The sequence below is a fragment of the Lepidochelys olivacea genome, assembly GCF_965140295.1.
Source record: "Lepidochelys olivacea isolate rLepOli2 genome assembly, chromosome: 3".
Lineage (NCBI taxonomy): Eukaryota > Metazoa > Chordata > Testudines > Cheloniidae > Lepidochelys > Lepidochelys olivacea.
Genome location: NC_140413.1, coordinates 101,254,491 through 101,272,028, shown reverse-complemented (window position 1 = coordinate 101,272,028; position 17,538 = coordinate 101,254,491). Strand labels below are relative to the sequence as shown.

The following is a 17,538-nucleotide window of genomic DNA, read 5'->3' as shown; positions in this document are numbered from 1 at the left end:
GAATGCTCTGCATTTTCAGAACAGTGGGTCATTCCATTATGAATGGTAAGTATATTTGATAACCTACAGTTTTATTGACAGTGTATGCACTCCACAGTGGCATCCAGATGTTGTGACTGTATCCACTCACATACTGATGATGGTGAAGAAGGCAATAGGTGTTTTGCTTCTGTAGAACTCTAGGTCTGCCATAGGGCAAATTATAGGTCTCCGCCTTCTTTACTAGAATGTAAACAATAGTTACTGAATTTTGTGCTTATGAAAAGATTTTTCTTGACAGAAAGGCATATGGGATGAGCAAAAATATACATCAAATGCAATGTTTTAATTGACTAAAATATGTACAATCTAATAAAGTATAAAGATGTTTAAGGATCTGTACTTCTGGATATTTGAAATTGTGCAACAATATTTTTCACGATATGTTTAAAATACATAAGTTACTCAAATATGACAGAGAAAATATCACAAAAATCCAGGGCTTGATTCTCCTCTAATTTATGCTAAGTTTACACTGATACAGCTCTGTGGACGTCAGTGTGTCAGTGAACTAAGAATCAGGCCCTAGCTGACTATGAAGTTTGTTATATAAACCAAGTGCCAAGAACATCCACCAAAAGAATCCAGTTATGCTCCCCAAAATTATGTGAACAGATGAAGGGCAAGAGATGGCTGAAAGGCTGGGAATAGTAGTTTTATCTCCTGTTTTCCTAAAGTACCTTGGGCCTGATCCAAAGCCCACAGAAGACAATAGGTGTCTTTCCATTGACTTTAATTGGATTTGGATCAGGACCCTAGGGAGAATTGTTGCTGTAAAAGATTCTCAGCCAACCTCTTCTCCACAGACAGGAAAGAGAAAGGGGGAAATTACTAATTATGGGCTAGATTTGGTCATCCTTGCTTACCTTCAGTTGCACTTTACTCTGCAAATAGTCCCACTGAAAGCAATAATATAAAATAAAAAAAAAAACACAAGGGCATAGATTTTACATCACCCCTGCTCCTTTTATTTCCAACAACTTACTTCCTTCTGAGGTGAGATTTAATCTTTGATTTATTGCTTCCAAATCCAATGCCTGTAAAATATAATATTAAAAGATTGTTCAGGAAGAATTCATGTTCTGATTGATTAAATAAAAACTCTGGACCCATTACTTACTAATGCGGCACATGTGCATCCTAACCCATCCAGAGGAGTTGATGTGGTAAAGGGGCATGAAGATGGAGGTGACTCTTCTTTTGAATGCGATGGGTTATAGAAAGGTGTCTTCAAAAGATGATTTAAACTGCCATGAGTTCCATTGTTTGGTGCAGGTTTAATACGCAGCAGATCTGATTAAACAGGTTACAAAACATTTGAAATTTTTGCAAAAACATCCTGATGCCCTACAGAAGAAAATACCAGGAGTTTCATTTGCCTGACAGCTACTCCTTTATGCATTCCTTCTAAATATGACAGCAGAATTTCAATTACCTGAACCACTTGGGCACCCACAAATGCACACATGGATAATTGAAACGCTGAATAATAAACGGTTGAGTTAATCGGGATTCAACAAAAACAAAACTGAAATAAATATTTAAAATATAATCCAGCACTGCAACAAACAATGAAGAACCTGTTTAATTAACCAATTGCTTATAAGTCAGGCAGTTGAGTTTGCAATTTGTTAAATATGGAGGGTCTAATAGTTTCCACAGTATAACATATCTGCTATGTTTTATGTAAAGTTAAGCATTAAGGTGTTGCAGGCTGGTCATTTCTGGGTAGTTTTTACACTTTTAAGTGGTGGTGTAGGCATGAGGTCTGATTATTTTAACCACGTTACAGGTGTCATTATTTGAGACCATTACATTACATGAGGAGGAACACTGAAATGCTTCATTTTATGTGATCGTTAAAAAAATTACAGAAAATTCCACCTCAAACTTTGGGATACAGTGGCCTATCTAAAATTCTGACGAAGAGTTGCAACTCTCTGCAAGATTCCTGCCCCAAGATGGCCACAAGGAGCTCCCATATGAGCTCATGAATATTTGCAGCACATATATTTGTTAGGAGCACTTTTCCACTTCATGATTCTGTCTCCAATCAGGAAAATTTCCCTACTTTGCAGCTAATTTCTTGATAAGTGTGAGCCAATATACATAAGCTTGAAATCCAATGTGATGTCCGTGGGTGGGGCGAGGCATTTGGTACAGTGTTATTAGTTTCTGGATGTATTCACTAATGTTTCTGTAATCTTTGTCTTAGCTCATAACATATTAGCATCTGAAAACCTGCTTGTGCATTACTAGCTGCAGTACTGGTTGTCTATACTCACCACACATTAGATTATAAATTTCTATGTTTTCAAAAGGTTCCACTTCAGTTTTTTCTTTAAAGCTCGGGCCATGTGCCATGAAGATGGCCTGGATTGTAATAATAAAAGCTGTTATCTAAAAGAATTCAAACTAGAAAACAACAGGAGTTAGATTTTAAAAGAACTAAGAGTATTGGGGCAGATTCTGCACTCTGTCACAATAGTTAATATCAGTGGGATTATTCTGATGTAAGAGAGCAGAATTTAGTCTGGCAAAAAATGCCTTAGGCACCTAACTACAAAAGTAGGTTACCAGCTGTGGGTCACAAGCAGGTAGGCGCCTCCCTGCAGCCAGGGGCAGTGGAAGCTTCCTAACGGAGGGGAGGCCATCGGCACCTGAACCGTGACCCCACCCCTCACACCACCTCTTTCCCCTGAGGCCCATACCGCCTCTTCACCCCCAAAACCCCTCCACCCATGGCTCCTCCCTGTCCTCGTTCCAGCGCCCCGCCTGCAGTCTATACTCAGGCACATATCTCCATGAGAGGGTCAGGGCTGAGTACACACCCATGTCATCAGTATCTCCCATTGGCTATCCTAGATGGCTCCCTGCCTAGAGTGCTGCCTTTTATGAATTTCAGACGAAGGTGCCTATCTCTCTGCATGCATTCTATAGAGAGCCTATGCACCTAACTCAGGCTTTGAGAATTGCTGTGTTGTTCCTGTGTTTTTCTAGGGCCTAAAAGTTACAATGCCTAAGTGAATCTAGCCCTAAGTGTCTTAGGCTCCTATGTCCCATTTTCAAAATTGATTTAGGCATTTAGGAGATTAAATCTCACAACAGTTGACTGGATTTACACTCCTAAACACTAAAGTCACTTTTGAGAAGGGGCCTTAGGCGCCTAAGTCACTTAGGTTTCAGAGTAGCAGCCGTGTTAGTCTGTATTCGCAAAAAGAAAAGGAGGACTCGTGGCACCTTAGAGACTAACCAATTTATTTGAGCATGAGCTTTCGTGAGCTACAGCTCACTTCATCGGATGAATACCGTGGAAAATACAGTGAGGAGATTTATGTTCTGTGTGTATATAACGTGTAGCTCACGAAAGCTCATGCTCAAATAAATTGGTTAGTCTCTAAGGTGCCATTGGTACTCCTTCTCTTTAAGTCACTTAGGGTAGGGCTACAGAGCATTTTGGAGCACACCTCCTAGCCTAGTTAGACAGACTCGGGCTCACACTGGTGCTCTACAAATAGCTGCACAGACACTGCTTTGAAGTTGGGGCACAGGCAGGAGCTTGGGTTCCAAACCCCACCCCTTCCCCCCTAGGCTTCAGAGCCTGAGCTCCAGCCTGAGCCGCAACTTCAAAGTGTCGTCTACATAGCTGTTTTTTAGAGCACTAGCACAAGCACTGCAAACCCAAGTCTATCAATCCGGGCTAGGAGGCTCACTCCAAAATGCGGTGTAGACATAAAACTTTAAGAACATTTTTCTCTGCATGGCTGCAGCAACTAAGTTCCATGATCTGGGCTGCTGGTCACTAGTTTATCAGAATCCCAAACCACAGCTGAATTTAGGATTCCACCTGAGGCCTGGGTCTACACTGAGAAGTTATATCACCATAGCTACGTCAATCAAGGGTGTGAAAAAACACACCCCTCGCCAACATAGCTATGACAACATAAACCCCAGTGTAGACACAGCTATACCAATGGAAGAGGGCTTTTGTTGACATAGCTAACTTAGTTCAGGGAGGTGGTGTTCCTGCATCAACATAAAAACCCCTTCTGTTGATGCAGGGTGAGTCTATGCTGGTATAGTCTCTGTGGTATAGATATACACTCAAATATTCTCAGAGTTTTAATCCAAATACTCCTTTGGGATGCTCAAATCATCACTTAAGCATTTATATGCCTAAGAGTTAATATGAGCATCCAAATATAGGTTTTGGACATACTATTAAAGACTCATTCATAAACTGAGAACAGGGTAGATGAATAGATGAACAAGGACTGAATCCTGAAACATATCTGTTACATGGAATGGGTCTGAAGCTTATTACCAACAAAGAAGAGAAGGCCAGACACATACTTCTGTTTATCTTTTTCCATAAAACAAAGACAGGAGGACATCAAATGAAATTAAAGGAACAAAATTTAAAAGGGATAAATAGAAATACTTCTTATACTTAGTATAAATGGCCCTTAAACTGTGGAACTTACTGCAGCAGGATATCATTGAGGCAAATAAGCCAATAAATTCCATCAATTATATAAATTTTTACATGACTAATAATATCATTTGCATTTAAAATAACTAGGATTAAAAACTTTAAGGGCTGACACTTAGCTATGGTCAGGAAATTGTGCCTCAAAAGTATAAAGTATTGAAGTGCATTATGGAAATGTTTATGCTTCTCTCAAGCATCCTGAACTTGACCACTGCAAGAGACAGGAGACATGACTAGATGGACCAATGGTCTATTCTGGTATGGCATTTCCTTTGTTCTTTTAATAGGAAAGGGATTTTGAACTGACTAATATAGAAGAACACTTAATGCTTTCTGACTAGCACTTCTAAAGAACACAAACAGGATGCTGTCAAAGGAAAATATTATGAAGGTATATTACCTCATTGTAAAGCACTAATTTGTCCTTACACATACTGTATCAACAGAATAAATATGATTAATGTTCTCTATGAACACATGCCATCTGAAATGTAAATACTTGGTAAAAAATGAGGGAATTTCTGATGATTATGTTCTCATGTGCTTTTAATGAGGCTGTGTGAACTCTGCAGAGTTCTGTTTCTCACCATGATGTGTTTAGTTTAGGTACTGTCGTTTATATGACTCTTATATTTTTTAGATGCACTGAGACATGGCTAAGTATTAGACTCTTAAAGGTGGTGCACAATCATAGGACTTTGCAAGCACAATTGCGGCTGGTCTGAACATTTGATTGTCTCCGCGCAAATTGTCTCTGTAGAGAATAGATTTCCAGGGTTAGATGTCTGAATGCCCATGTAAGAAAAATCAAATTGCAAAAATTGTCATATAGTACAGTGTATGGTTTATTTACAGCAAATATGTAGTTGGCTATACAGTGGGACATGCGTTTTGAGAAGAAATCACCTTACCTCCATACTTTTAAACTCATTGTCATAGCCATGATTACCTCCACCACAAAATGTATAGGCTTTATTCCTAAGAAGAAATCATTTTATATTGTAAGTAAAAATGGTACAAATACAACAAAAATTCTAGTTACCCCAACAAATCGGACTTTGGGTTACCTCCTGAGAAGAATGTTGCATAATATTTTGGTACTGATTGTTCTTATAACACAATGTTGACTTTTGCAGAGACCTCTGCTTCTCTTAGGTTACTGAGATTACTTTAACCAGGAATTTACCCCAAGATTCTAGCTACTGTACAGTGCATTTATGCCTCTGAAATAAACAGAGTAAAAGGCTGACCTCCGAATTGGGAAGTTCCAAAAAAATGTATCATCTCCTTGGGGCTAGTTTTATAATAGCCTTCCTTACTATTCACATTTTAAAACAAGACTTCTTCCTGGAAAACCCAACTATGGCAGTCCTGTTGAAACAATTTCAGATGGCTTTGCCTTATGAAGGAGCATTTAAATTTAAATACACCATTCTAAAATTGTTTGCATTTTTTCTACAAATTGCAGCCTTAGTTTTGATTTTGTATTTTAAATACAATAGAAATGTCATACTATTTGACTTACAATGAGTAGCACTTGAAAGGAGAAGACAAATATGAAAACACCCCAAAATAAATATTTCTCTTTAAATATCTAGGACAAATATTGGACACTACTCAAAATAAAATATGAAGTCAAATGCTAAACAGGCATTTTACCCCTCTCTCAACAAAATTTAAGTTTTAAAAATATTATTAAATAAGATTACAGGAAAAAAAGTCCTCTGCTCAGAAACAGATAGAAGGTATTTAAGAGAAAAGAGAAAGAGAGTATTTTAAAAACCATCCAAGAAGCAGGAAAAGGTTTAACCATCTGGAGATCATTTAGGAATATGTATCCATATGCAAAATACAGTACAAAATATATTTCCAAAAGCTGAGCCAATAATAAGTGCAAGTAGAATTTGCACCTGTAGTGCAACTGAAAATGCAAATGGGATGAAAGGAGCTCACAATTTCTGACTTTCTAAGATTTATCACCTTCATTTTTCCACATGAAAATTGGTACCCCAACCCTACGCTTATAATTTATTACCACTGCACCTCTGAGTGCACACACAATATAATTTTTTTAAAATCTACTCCCATGTATTTACAGTGTGTGTATGTGGAACACCGACAGACCCCGCTCATCGGTGGGCAGGATCGAACCTGGGACCTCTGGAGCTAAATGCATGCGCCTCTACTTCATGAGCTAAAAGCCATTTGATTCTTAGCTAAGACTGGAGAGCAGACTCATTAACCTCTCTCTGTAAGTGTTCTCAGTGCCACTAGATGGGACAGAGTACCACACCCAGGAAGTGTCTGGGTTACATATGCCTACAGTATATACAGTTTGTGTACACACATGATTATAAGCAACTACGACAGCTAAGATCAGATAACTATTTCCATTCTAACCATCCCTTTTTCAGTAAATCATATCTGTTAACCACATCATTCACTTTTTGGTATATGTTTCAGGCTTAGTCTCTTCCCAAAGGTGATTTATTTTTTCAAGTTTGAGTAAAAATGCAGAAAATGTGGCAGAAAATAGACTTCCGCCATTACAAAAAGGGTCCTGCAAGATTTTTTTTGAACTGCTCTGCCCCTGGTATGGCAGGAGATAGAAAGCTAAAACTTGACAAGGTAAGAGTCCTAATTAAAAAGTGTTCTGAATATTTCAATGAAAACTAACTGAGTTATGAACCTTTGAAAAACTGCAGCACTTTTTGCATGATGGATTCTCATTAATTGAGCATATAAAAAGCCAATTCTGTCAGCCCTAGATGGTTAACTGATGTGATGAGATATTTAGTGAAGGTGAATAATGAACAAGACTTCAATTCACCTCATTTACCATGCAGATTTGAAGAGAAAACTCTATGCACACCATGTAAAGCAGTGGCTATCTGGCTTACACAGACACACACAATTATTTCCTTTTATATAGACTCCTAAACATTCATCTAACAGTCTGGAAAATCCAGCATTCTAAGGATCAGCTATTGTCTTCACTGCAAGAGATGCAGTCTTTTCAAATAGAAAGCAAATGACACATCAGTGAAGGAAATGAGGCATCTTGAACGATAAGGGTAAGAATCAATTGACAACCACAATTTACCTAACAGCCAACCACTGCCGGTCCACCATAAGATGAACTTTGTCAATGCGAATGTTGTTAGCATAATGGAATCGCTTTGGCAAGTTGGGTGTCAAGTAGGGTTTGAAATGCTGGTTGGGTTTTCGGCACTGAAAAACAAGAAATGGTCCAATCACGTTCAGATTTGCACTACATCAAACACAAACACATCATTCAGCAATGGCCATAGATACTGTGGAGACTGGCACACTAAATATACTGTATATGTTGATTGATAGCTAGAACAATAATTTCTTCACTGACTTATTCCACCACATTTTGGTCCCAGTTGACAATGGATAGTAAAATGTCTTACTTGGATCTGTTACATAGGCCTTTGACAAGATGTACTGTAAGTGTGTCAGTCCTTAGTAGGAGGCTGTTGTAAAGTTATTGATAAGAACAAAGAACTTGTAATGGTAAAGATATTGGTATATGCTATGGTTAATATTATTGGCATCCATACACTATCTGCAGTTAGTATATCAGTTCACATTCTATAAGCTAGTAGCTAAAGGTCCCTGAAAGTTACTCATTTTCTGCAATCTTTTACCAGTTTACCATGCAATAAATAGGGAAGAGGAATATATCCTTCACATGCCTATAAGGTGTCATTTTGAAATCATTAAAAATTATAAGCATGCAAATCACTTTCTTGGAAAAAGTCAATATCCAACTTTTGGCACTGTTGCTTATAAATGTATAATTACTAAAAGAGATAAGATTTGCTGAGTTGCCAAATTGTAACTTTGAAACAATCTGAATAGATTCTAATGAAATTTAATATAACAAATGTTTTTTCTAACATCCGCTAGTGTAGCTACAGTCAGTGTTCCTTTCTGGTTAAGAATCTGTAGGCTCTCAAAACACAGAAGTTGCCAGAAGTAGAAGAATAAAGGATCATAAGTTTATATTATGTGCCACAACAAGTACAGATCTGAACAAACAGAACCAACCTGGTGACCTCACTTCACAACTGACCACCCCTAAAACCTTGATTAGGCTTTCTGAAATTCCTCAAAAACAATATATATTTCTTGTTTGAAAATATGTAATGGGAATTTAAAAAAAATAATGGTGCAACTGTAAAAATTGAGACGCTCCCAGTAATTCTGACTGGGAGATACTTTGTTTAAGGAATCTAGAAAGACTGAATTTTAGATAGGATCAGCTCTCATTTTAATGGTATTGGTAATAGTGATACCTATTGAGTTTTACTGCACTGGAGAATAGTGGTTCAATCTTACTGTTAAGCATCGGGAGGGCAGAAAAAAATGAGAAAGACTTTGTATGAGAAAGAAAGTGTGAGGAAAGTGAAGGCTTATGTACTACAGTAGAACCTCAGAGTTACGGACAACAGATTTACGAACTGACTGGTCAACCACACACCTCATTTGGATCTGCGAGTACACAATCAGGCAGCAGCAGAAAAAAAGAAAAAAAAAAGTAAACACAATATAGTACTTTGTTAAATGTAAACTACTAAAAAAAATACATTTGACAAAGTAAGGAAACAATTTCTGTGCGTGTTTCATTTAAATTAAGATGGTTAAAAGCAGCATTTTTCTTCTGCATAGTAAAGTTTTGTAGCTGCATTAAGTTGAAGTTCAGTTGTAAACTTTTGAAAGAACAACCATAACGTTTTGTTCAAAGTTACAAACATTTCAGAGTTACGAACAACCTCCGCTTCCAAGGTAATTAATAACTATGAGGTTCTACTGTACCTTTATAATTATCATTGTGCCTGCTAAAGCCAACTGTAAAATAGGGATCAAAGTAGCTATCAACAGCCCCAGGGCTGCTCTAATTTGCTTCCAGTTGCCAATGGCCCAGGAGGTCATTCCTCAGCAGTGCTCCAGCCATGCCCCTTTTCTCTGACCCATAACTCCTTTAGTGCGGGAGGGAAAGATGTGGCACAGATCAGCTATTCCAGCTCTGTGTTACCTGAGGAGTCCCAGTTTCCCAAAGGAATATTCAGCTGGCCAATTAACATGGCTTTATAGTACCTATAGTAGAGCAGTTTTTAAACTAAGAGCTGGTTTAAAGCTGACAGAGGGAGGAGCACGTGGTTCAGACAGAGACATCCATTAGGGGAGGATCTACTAACGGAGATTCTCTCTGTCCTCGTAAGGAGGAGAGGATGGAAGATGATAAAATATGGGTAGGATCTGGTGAGAAACAGTCATATGAAAAAGAGGCCCTTTCAATTACATCACATAATGGCAGACAACTAAAAAGTGACCATTTTGAAGTGCTTATATTCAAATGCTAGAAGTCTAAATAATAAGATGGGTGAACTTGAGTGCCTTGTATTAAATGGGATATTGATATAATAGGCACCACAGAAACTTAGTGGAATGAGGATAATCAATGGGACACAGTAATACCAGGCTACAAAATATATCAGAAGGACACAACAGGTTGTGCTGGTAGGGGAGTGACACTATATGTGAAAGAAAGCGTAGAATCAAATGAAGTAAAAAAAAAAAAATCTTAAATGCACCAAATCTTACCATAGAATCTCTATGGCTAGTAATTCCATGCTAGAATAATAAGAATATAGCAATAGGGATACACTGCTGACCACCTGACCAGGATGGTGATAGCGACTGTGAAATGCTCAGGGAGATTACCATTAACAAAACTCATTAAAAATGGGGGATTTCAATTATCCCCATATTAAATGGGTACACGTCACCTCAGGATGGGATGCAGAGATAAAGTTTCTTGACACCTTAAATGACTGTTTCTTGGAGCAGCTAATCCTGGTACTCACGAGAGGCAATTCTTGATTTAGTCCTCAGTGGAACACAGGATCTGGTCCAAGAGGTGAATGAAGCTGAACCACTTGGTAATGGTGACCATAATATAATAAAAATTAACATCCGTGTGGCATGGAAAACACCACAGCAGCCCAGCACGGTAGCATTTAATTTCAGAAAGGGGGACTACACAAAAATGAGGAGGTTAGTTAAACAGAAATTGAAAGGTACAATATCAAAAGTGAAATCCCTGCAAGCTGCAGGGAAACTTTTTAAAGGCGCCATAATAGAGGCTCAACTTAAATGTATACCCCAAATTAAAAAACATAGTAAGAGAACCAAAAAATTGCCACCGTGGCTAAACAACAAAGCAAAAGAAGCAGTGAGAGGCAAAAAGGCATCCTTTAAAAAGTGAAAGTAAAATCCTGATGAGGAAAATAGAAAGGACCATAAACTCTGGAATTGAAGTATAAAAATATAATTAGGAAGGCCAAAAAAGAATTTGAAGAACAGCTAACCAAGGACTCAAAAAGTAATAACAAAATTTTTTTTAAATACCTCAGAAGCAGGAAGCCTGCTAAACAACCAGTAGGGCGACTGGACAATTGAGATGCTAAAGGAGCGCTCAAGGACGATAAGGCCATTGCAGAGGAACTAAATGAATTATTTGCATTGGTCTTGGTCTTCACGGCTGAGGATGTGAAGGAGATTCCCAAACCTGAGCCATTCTTTTTAGGTGACAAAGCTAAGGAACTGTTGCAGATTGAGGTGTCATTAGAGGAAGTTTTGGAACAAATTGATAAATTAAACAGTAATAAGTGACCAGGACCAGATGGTATTCACCTAAGAGTTCGGAAGGAACTCAAATGTGAAATCGCAGAACTATTAACTGTGGTTTGTAACCTATAATTTAAATCAGCTTCTGTACCAAATGACTGAAGGATAGCTAATGTGACGCCAGTAATTAAAAAGGGCTCCAGAGGTGATCCAAGCAATTACAGGCCGGTAAGCCTGACTTCAGTAGTGGGCAAACTGTTTGAAACTGAAGTAAAGAACAGAATTGTCAGACACATAGATGAACATAATTTGTTAGGAAAGAATCAACATGATTTTTGTAAAGGGAAATCATGCCTCACCAATCTACTGGAATTCTTTGAGGGTGTCAACAAGCACGTGGACAAGAGGGATACAGTGGATATAGTGTATTTAGATTTTCAGAAAGCCTTTGACAAGGTCTCTCACCAAAGGCAAAGTAAGCAGTCATGGGATAAGAGAGAAGGTGCTCTCATGGATTGGTAACTGGTTAAAAGTTAGGAAACAGAGGGTAGGTATAAATGGTCAGTTTTCAGAATGGAGAGAGGTGAATAGTGGTGTCCCCCAGGGGTCTGTACTGGGACCAGTGCTATTCAACATATTCATAAATGATCTGGAAAATGAGGTAAACAGTGAAGTGGGAAAATTTGCAGGTGATACAAAACTACTTAAGATAGTTAAGTCCAAAGCAGACTGCAAAGATCTCACAAAACTGGGTGACTGGGCAACAAAATGGCAGATGAAATTCAGTGTTGATAAATGCAAAGTAATGCACATTGGAAAACATAATCCCAATCATTCATATAAAACAAACAAAGTAAAGTATTTCTTCAAACAATGCACAGTCAACCTATGAAACTCCTTGCCAGAGGATGTTGTGAAGGCCAAGACTATAACAGGATTCAAAAAAGAACTAGATAAATTCATGGAGGACAGGTCCATCAATAGCTATTAGCCAGGATGGACAGGGATGGTGTCCCTAGCCTGTTTGCCAAAAGCTGGGAATGGGTGACAAGGGATGGATCACTTGAAGATTACCTATTCTGTTAATTCCCTCTGTTGCAACTGGCATTGGCCACTCTCAGAAGACAGGATACTGGGCTAGATGGACCTTTGGTCTGACCTAGTATGGCTGTTCTCATGTACCTTTGCATCACACTCAGGGCTGGACTTAATTGTGTCTAGCTGCCTATTGCCCTCAGGGACCATTCCAGGAGCTAGAGAGCACCAGAGTAAAGCAATGCTCCAAGCACGTACTGTTTTCCCTGGTTACGCCCCCTATTCTGGAAGCCAGCAGTGGGGCGCTCTAGAACCACTACTGCTGGTTCTGTGCCACCCAGGGGGTTCCCCTACACAGGCAGAATCCTTATGCAGCTTGTTAAGCTAGCTAATTGGTCTCTTTGTACCATCAGAGCAGCACAAGGGGCGATAGTGGATGTAAGAATCTGGTCTGAGGTGTTCAGCTGCTCGAGCTGTATACTCTGTTAGTATTAACCCTGTGGAATGAGAAGAAGTGAGCCTGAACAACCAAATAAGCAACTGAGATTGATAATTTTTTTTTTAGAAAAGGATTCTCTGAGATGGCTACATGACACCTATTATATATGCCATGAGACAAGGTCACTCCTTAAACTCTGTATGTTCTCATCTAGGGCAATGATAGAGGAAAACATCAAACGATATAATAGAATACACTGGTAGTTGGTGCAAGAAAAATAGACTGAAAGAGGCTAGGAACCCTGGGCTGCACTACATACTCATGACCAACGATAGAAAGAAAAGTGGGAATTCCCAAAATTCTGGGCTATAACTATATGAGAGACATTTCACATCTCTTTTCATATACTCTGAATGGCTATTTGGATTATTTAGTTAACACTTAACTACTTAACAGGGATGGGGAGCTAATAACTGATGACATCAAGAAAGAGGAGGTGCTTAATGCTTATTTCACTTCAGTCTTCACTAAAAAGGCTAATTATGACCAGATACTCAACACAATAAATATTAACAACCAGGGGGAAGAAATGCAAGCCAAAACAGGGAAAAAACAGGTTAAAGAATATTCAAATCAGCAGTGCCTAATGAAATTCATCCTAGGGTACTTAAGGAACTAGATGGTGCAATCTTGGAAGGTTAGCAATTATCTTTGAGAACTCCTGAAGAACAGGAGATGTCCCAGAAGACCAGAGAAGGGCAAATATAGTAACTATCTTTAAAAAGGGGAACAAGGAGGATCCGGGGAATTATAGACCAGTCAGTCTAACTTCAAGACCTGGAAAGATATTGGAACAAATTATTAAACAGTCAATTCGTAAGCACCCAGGGGATAATATGGTTATAAGGAATAGTCAGCATGGATTTGTCAAGAACAAATCATGCAAAACCAACTCAATTTCTTTCTTTTGCTGACCTTGTGGATGCGGGGGAGGAGTAGAGGTGATATAACTTGACTTTAGTAAGGCTTTTGACACAATCTCACATGACTTTCTCATAAGCAAACTAGGAAAATGTGATCTCAATGAAATTACAATAAGGTGGGTGCACAACTGGTTGAAAGACCAAACTTAAAAGAGTAGTTATCAATGATTTGCTGTCAAATTGGGAGGGCAATTTGTGGGGTCCTGCAGGGGTCAATCCTGGGTCTGGTACTATTCAATATTTTCATTAATGACTTAAATAATGGAATGGAGAGTATGCTTATAAAATCTGCAGATGACACCAAGTTGGAAGGAATTGCAAACACTTTGGAGGATGGGTTTAAAATTCAAAATGACCTTGACGAATTGGATAATTGGTCAGAATTCAGCAAGATGAAATTCAATAAAGAAAAGTACAAAGTACTTCACTTGGGAAGGGAAAAAAAATCCAGTGCACAACTACAAAATGGGGAATAACTGTCTAGGTGGTAGCACTGCTAAAAAGGATCTGGGGGTTATAGTGGACCACAAACCAAATATAACTCATCAGTGTGATGCAGCTGCAAAAAAAGGCTAATATGAGTCTGGGGTGCATTAACAGGAGTGTTATATGTTAGACACAGGAGGTAACTATCCTGCTCTACTAGGCATGGGTGAGGCCTCCGCTGGAGTACTGTGTCCAGTTCTGGGCACCACAATTTAGGAAATATGTGCATATTGGAGAGAGTCTAGAAGAGAGCAACAAAAATGATAAAAGGTTAAGAAAACCTGATCTATGAGGAAAGGTTAAAAAAAATGTAGTTTTGAGAAAAGAATACTGAGGAGGGACCTGATAACAGTCTTCCAATATGTTAAGGGCTGTTCTGAAAAGGATGATCATCCATTGTTCTCCATGCCCACTGAAGGTAGGACAAGAAATAATGGACTTCATCTGCAGCAAGGGAGATTTAGGTTAGATATTAGAAAAAACTTTCTAACTATATGGGTAGTCAAGTTCTGGAATAGGCTTCAAAGCATAGGTGCCAGCTCCATGGGTGCTCCATCCCTGCAGCATCCATGGAAAAAAATTAGTGAGTGCTTAGCACCCACTGGCAGGCAACTCCCCTTTCCTCCCAGCACCTCCTGTCCGCCAGCAGCCCCACTGATCCACTCCTCCCCCTCCCCACCAGTACCGCCTGCCCACTGAGATCAGCTGTTCTGCATTGTGCAAGAGGTGCTGGAGGTGTGGGGGAGGAGCGGGGACGGGAATAGGTGGGGTAGGAGCTGGGGGGAAGGAGGCAGGTGGGGATGGGGCCTTGGGCGGAGCGAAGGGTTGAGCACCCCGGGGTCCCGAGGAAGCTGGTGCCCCTGCTTCCGAGGAAGGTTGTCGAGTCCCCATCATTGGAAGCTTTTAAAAACAAGTTGGACAAACACCTGTCAGTGATGATCTGCATTTACTTAGTCCTGCCACAGTGCAGTGGACTGGCCTAGATGACTTCTCGGGGTCCCTTCCAGCTCTACATTTCTATGATTCTATGATTAAAAGTTTAAATGCTAAAGTCAATCTAAATTATAAAGACAAAGAAATGCAAAAATGAAGCTTCCCACAATAACATTAATTTGGCCACCTTCCCCCTCCCTCCTATTTTAAAGTAGATACTGAACTCTGTAAAAAGTATTGAATTAGCCAGCGAAAGAAAAAAAAAGGAGAAGAAATTACTGCACATGTTATGAGGCCGAGTTAACCTTTCTGTAGGAAACCTGGGCCTGTTTCTCCACTGCCTTGCATTTGTACTCTAGAACCCAGCTCTCAGATAACTCTTTCTCCACCTGCCAGGTGGCAGGGCACAATCTGTGGATCCACTCCAGTGCAAGTCAATCAATTCGTCCTACTCTGGAGTGTGGGAAATTTTCTTCCCTTGATCTCCCATAGAGATCCCCTGGGCCAAGTCCACATACAAACTGCAGCATCTAGGATTTGCCTCTGATTGTACTCAGAGTCACACTTGAGTCAATATCCCCATTAAAAACAATATGGAACTGGTGCAAATGTTAGGGTTTGAGAAGTGCACATGCAATATAGCCACAAAAATATGCCTTTTAATCAAAATACCATGAAGAGGAAATAAATGTACAAGAGTTTACTCACGGTAAGGTTTTTAACAATTCCTTCAGAATCAACTGTTTAAGAAAACAGACAGTAGAATAAGTTGCATTCAAGCTATTGAAAATTCAAAGCACTGTGCAATAATTTGCGCTATTTTTGCATCCACTTGTATACTATTTGTAAAAGTGAGCACCAAGTGCTTTGTCAGCCTCTGCAGATTACGCAGCCATGTACTTATTAGCGGCCAGAATCACTAGATAGGAACTCAAAAAGGTGGACTGCAGAAAGCTGCCATAGCAGTATCTAACCAAAGACAAAGCTGACAAATCACTGGAGACAGACTCTCCACCTCTACCCCATCCCCACTTTGGAATATCAGATTTTCAGTACTGGACAAGATCTGGATCACTGGTCCTTTAAGTCTTGTTTCCTGGCTTTGGCAGCGGTCATACCTAATGCTTCAGAGAAAGGCAAATCTGCTGCCATAATTCATCATCCACACTTTGAGAGAGAGAGAGAGAGAGAGAGAGAGAGAGATTTTAATCTTTGTTGTTAACATTTAGTTTTGAGTTTGTTTTTATTTTTACTGAACCCTTCTGCTTCAGGGAAGGCAAATGTTTTTTAGGGATAATAAGATGCCCACAAGAAATGAAACAGTAATTACATTAATAATTTTAAAAACGCTAAATCTTATTCATTCCCTCCTCTGAGCTTCTCATCTTAGCTTGCCTATTCTGTTTCTGTCTTGTTTAGAGTGCAAGCTGCTCAAGGCAAGGACTGTCTTTATTTCATGTGGGATCTATCCTAATGCCAAGCACCTTCGCTATACATTAAAAATGTGAAATAATAATAAATAAGCACAATAGCTTCCTGGCTCCTAAGGCTCTAAAACAAGCATGACTTTTATGTAGGAATTCTGGATGCTCATTGAAACGAGTGACTTCGGGCTTTTACTTTACCCTATTCTATTCCCTGACTGAGAGGGAGAACTTTTGTCAAACTGATAACATCATACACGACAGGCTCATTTAAATGGTCTCCATTATTATTAATTTGTATTGTGATCTCTCCTAGAGGTCTCAACCGAGATCAGGGCCCCACTGTGCTAGGTGCTGTACATACACGTATTAAGAGACAGTCCCTGCCACGAAGAAATTACAATCTAAACGGAGAAGACAGACTCCAACTGGGAGAAAGGCAACATTATTAATCTCATTTTACAGACAGGAAACTGACACACAGAGATTAAGCGATTTGCTGGTGGGCAAGAAATCTGTGGCGGGATGGGAACTGAACACAAACCTATCCTTTCTTTTTCCACATGAGATGAAAACTGAAAGTGCAATCTGTCACAAGAGTTTTTATCTTTTAGCATCATCTGGAGTTACAGTCAAAGATCACTCTTGCAACACTGTTTCTATGAGCCAAAGACATGGTCAGCTGGCACAGCAAAGTATTCACTATAGACATCCCCAAGGTTCAAAACTATTGATTATCCACTTTCCTTATTTCTTTCCTTTCTGTTGTGCTGGTTGTGCACTAACAGCATGGGTTCACACTTACAAGTAAAGTAGTCTTCCGGAACATTGTAAGCCCGAATGCGAGCTGCAGGCCCATCATACATGTAGAAATTAATTTGATTAAAATAATCCGTCATGTATTCTAACTGGTTGCAGTAGGTCTTATCCATTCCTAAAACGAGAATACATAAATATTTATTTTGTTATATTAGAAATTGCAATATTGACAAGACTATTTATAGTAGTTTATTAAAATAGTGACCATGAACACCAGACACCAGGAAG

The 17,538-nt window shown here is 39.2% G+C and overlaps 1 protein-coding gene across 1 annotated transcript in view; it reads right to left on the bottom strand.

Annotated features, from left to right (window-relative positions):
* ENPP3 (ectonucleotide pyrophosphatase/phosphodiesterase 3) overlaps window positions 1-17,538 on the bottom strand; it is an 86,062-nt gene that overhangs the window by 17,070 nt on the left and 51,454 nt on the right. The window contains exons 13-20 of the mRNA XM_084624368.1: window positions 17,297-17,425; window positions 15,776-15,807; window positions 7,635-7,762; window positions 5,443-5,509; window positions 2,325-2,412; window positions 1,160-1,332; window positions 1,025-1,076; window positions 68-222 (exon numbers count right to left, since the gene is read on the bottom strand). Of these exons, the coding sequence (XP_084480494.1) occupies window positions 68-222; window positions 1,025-1,076; window positions 1,160-1,332; window positions 2,325-2,412; window positions 5,443-5,509; window positions 7,635-7,762; window positions 15,776-15,807; window positions 17,297-17,425 (824 nt within the window). The remainder of the gene's footprint in view (window positions 1-67; window positions 223-1,024; window positions 1,077-1,159; window positions 1,333-2,324; window positions 2,413-5,442; window positions 5,510-7,634; window positions 7,763-15,775; window positions 15,808-17,296; window positions 17,426-17,538) is intronic.